Consider the following 1,111-nt stretch of genomic DNA (forward strand, 5'->3'; position numbering starts at 1 on the left):
TATATATGTATGTGTGTGTGTGTGTGTGTGTGTGTGTGTGTGTGTGTATATAGATATTATACACATTAGTATAGATATAGATATAATAACAATTATAATTTGTGTCAGTTTGAATTTTCTAATGAAGAAAAGCAGCCAACATGTGTCCAGCATATATGTGAACTCCTTCAAAAGATTTTAAAAATCATCCCAGAATGTACCTCCTACAGCAATTAGGCTACTATCATTTTAAAATGTGTAAAATAGAAATAATAAAAAATGAGTTGGTGTGTCCAAACCTGAATCTCTAACTGTTCTTTTTGTACTGCATGTTGTAATTTTTTAGCACAAAACTACCCTTGTCTGTCTCATATCACTATTAAAACAGTAAAATGCTTCATAGTGAGACTTTATAATGTTATATAATATGGAACTACCATATTATATCAGGATTGAAGTTACTGAAGACAAATGCTTTTTTTTTTGTTTGTGTTTTGAATGGTTATCAGGTCTTCCACCTGCTATGCAGAAAGTGATGTACAAAGGACTGCTACCAGAGGACAAGACGCTTCGAGAAATCAAAGTTACAAACGGTGCAAAGATCATGGTGGTTGGATCTACAATAAATGATGTATTAGCTGTAAATACACCAAAAGAAGTTATTCAGCAAGAGGTTAAAGCTGAAGAGAACAAAAAGGAGCCATTGTGCAGGCAAAAGGTGGGTGGAAAACCTATTTGCATAATGTGAACTCTAGCAAGCTATGATGTATAAATGTATCTATGTAATTCAATTTTATAAATATACTTGTGGATACTTTTTTTCTCTCAGCAACATAGAAAAGTTTTGGACAAAGGAAAACCAGATGATGTCATGCCATCTATAAAAGGAGCTAAGGTAAGCAAAACCTGTGAGGCATAGGGTATGATTAGAGCAGGGGTGCCCAAACTCGGTCCTGGAGGGCCGATGTCCTGTGTCCTGCAGATCCAACCCCAATTAGACACACCTGAACCAGCTAATCAAGCTCTTACTAGGCATACTATATACTATAAACCAGGTGTGTTGAGGCAAGTTGGAGCTAAACTCTGCAGGACATCGGCCCTCCAGGACCGAGTTTGGGCACCCCTGGATTAG

The 1,111-nt window shown here is 36.7% G+C and overlaps 1 protein-coding gene across 2 annotated transcripts in view; it reads left to right on the forward strand.

Annotated features, from left to right (window-relative positions):
- Positions 1–1,111, forward strand: part of LOC107674700 (ubiquitin domain-containing protein UBFD1-like) — a 7,051-nt gene that overhangs the window by 1,857 nt on the left and 4,083 nt on the right. For both annotated transcript variants that reach the window (XM_016468778.1, XM_016468779.1), the window contains exons 3-4: positions 489–697; positions 809–874. In XM_016468778.1, coding sequence (XP_016324264.1) covers positions 489–697; positions 809–874 — 275 coding nt within the window. The remainder of the gene's footprint in view (positions 1–488; positions 698–808; positions 875–1,111) is intronic.

This window comes from Sinocyclocheilus anshuiensis, unplaced genomic scaffold (genome assembly GCF_001515605.1).
Source record: "Sinocyclocheilus anshuiensis isolate Anshui unplaced genomic scaffold, SAMN03320099.WGS_v1.1 scaffold152, whole genome shotgun sequence".
Classification (NCBI taxonomy): Eukaryota; Metazoa; Chordata; class Actinopteri; order Cypriniformes; family Cyprinidae; genus Sinocyclocheilus; species Sinocyclocheilus anshuiensis.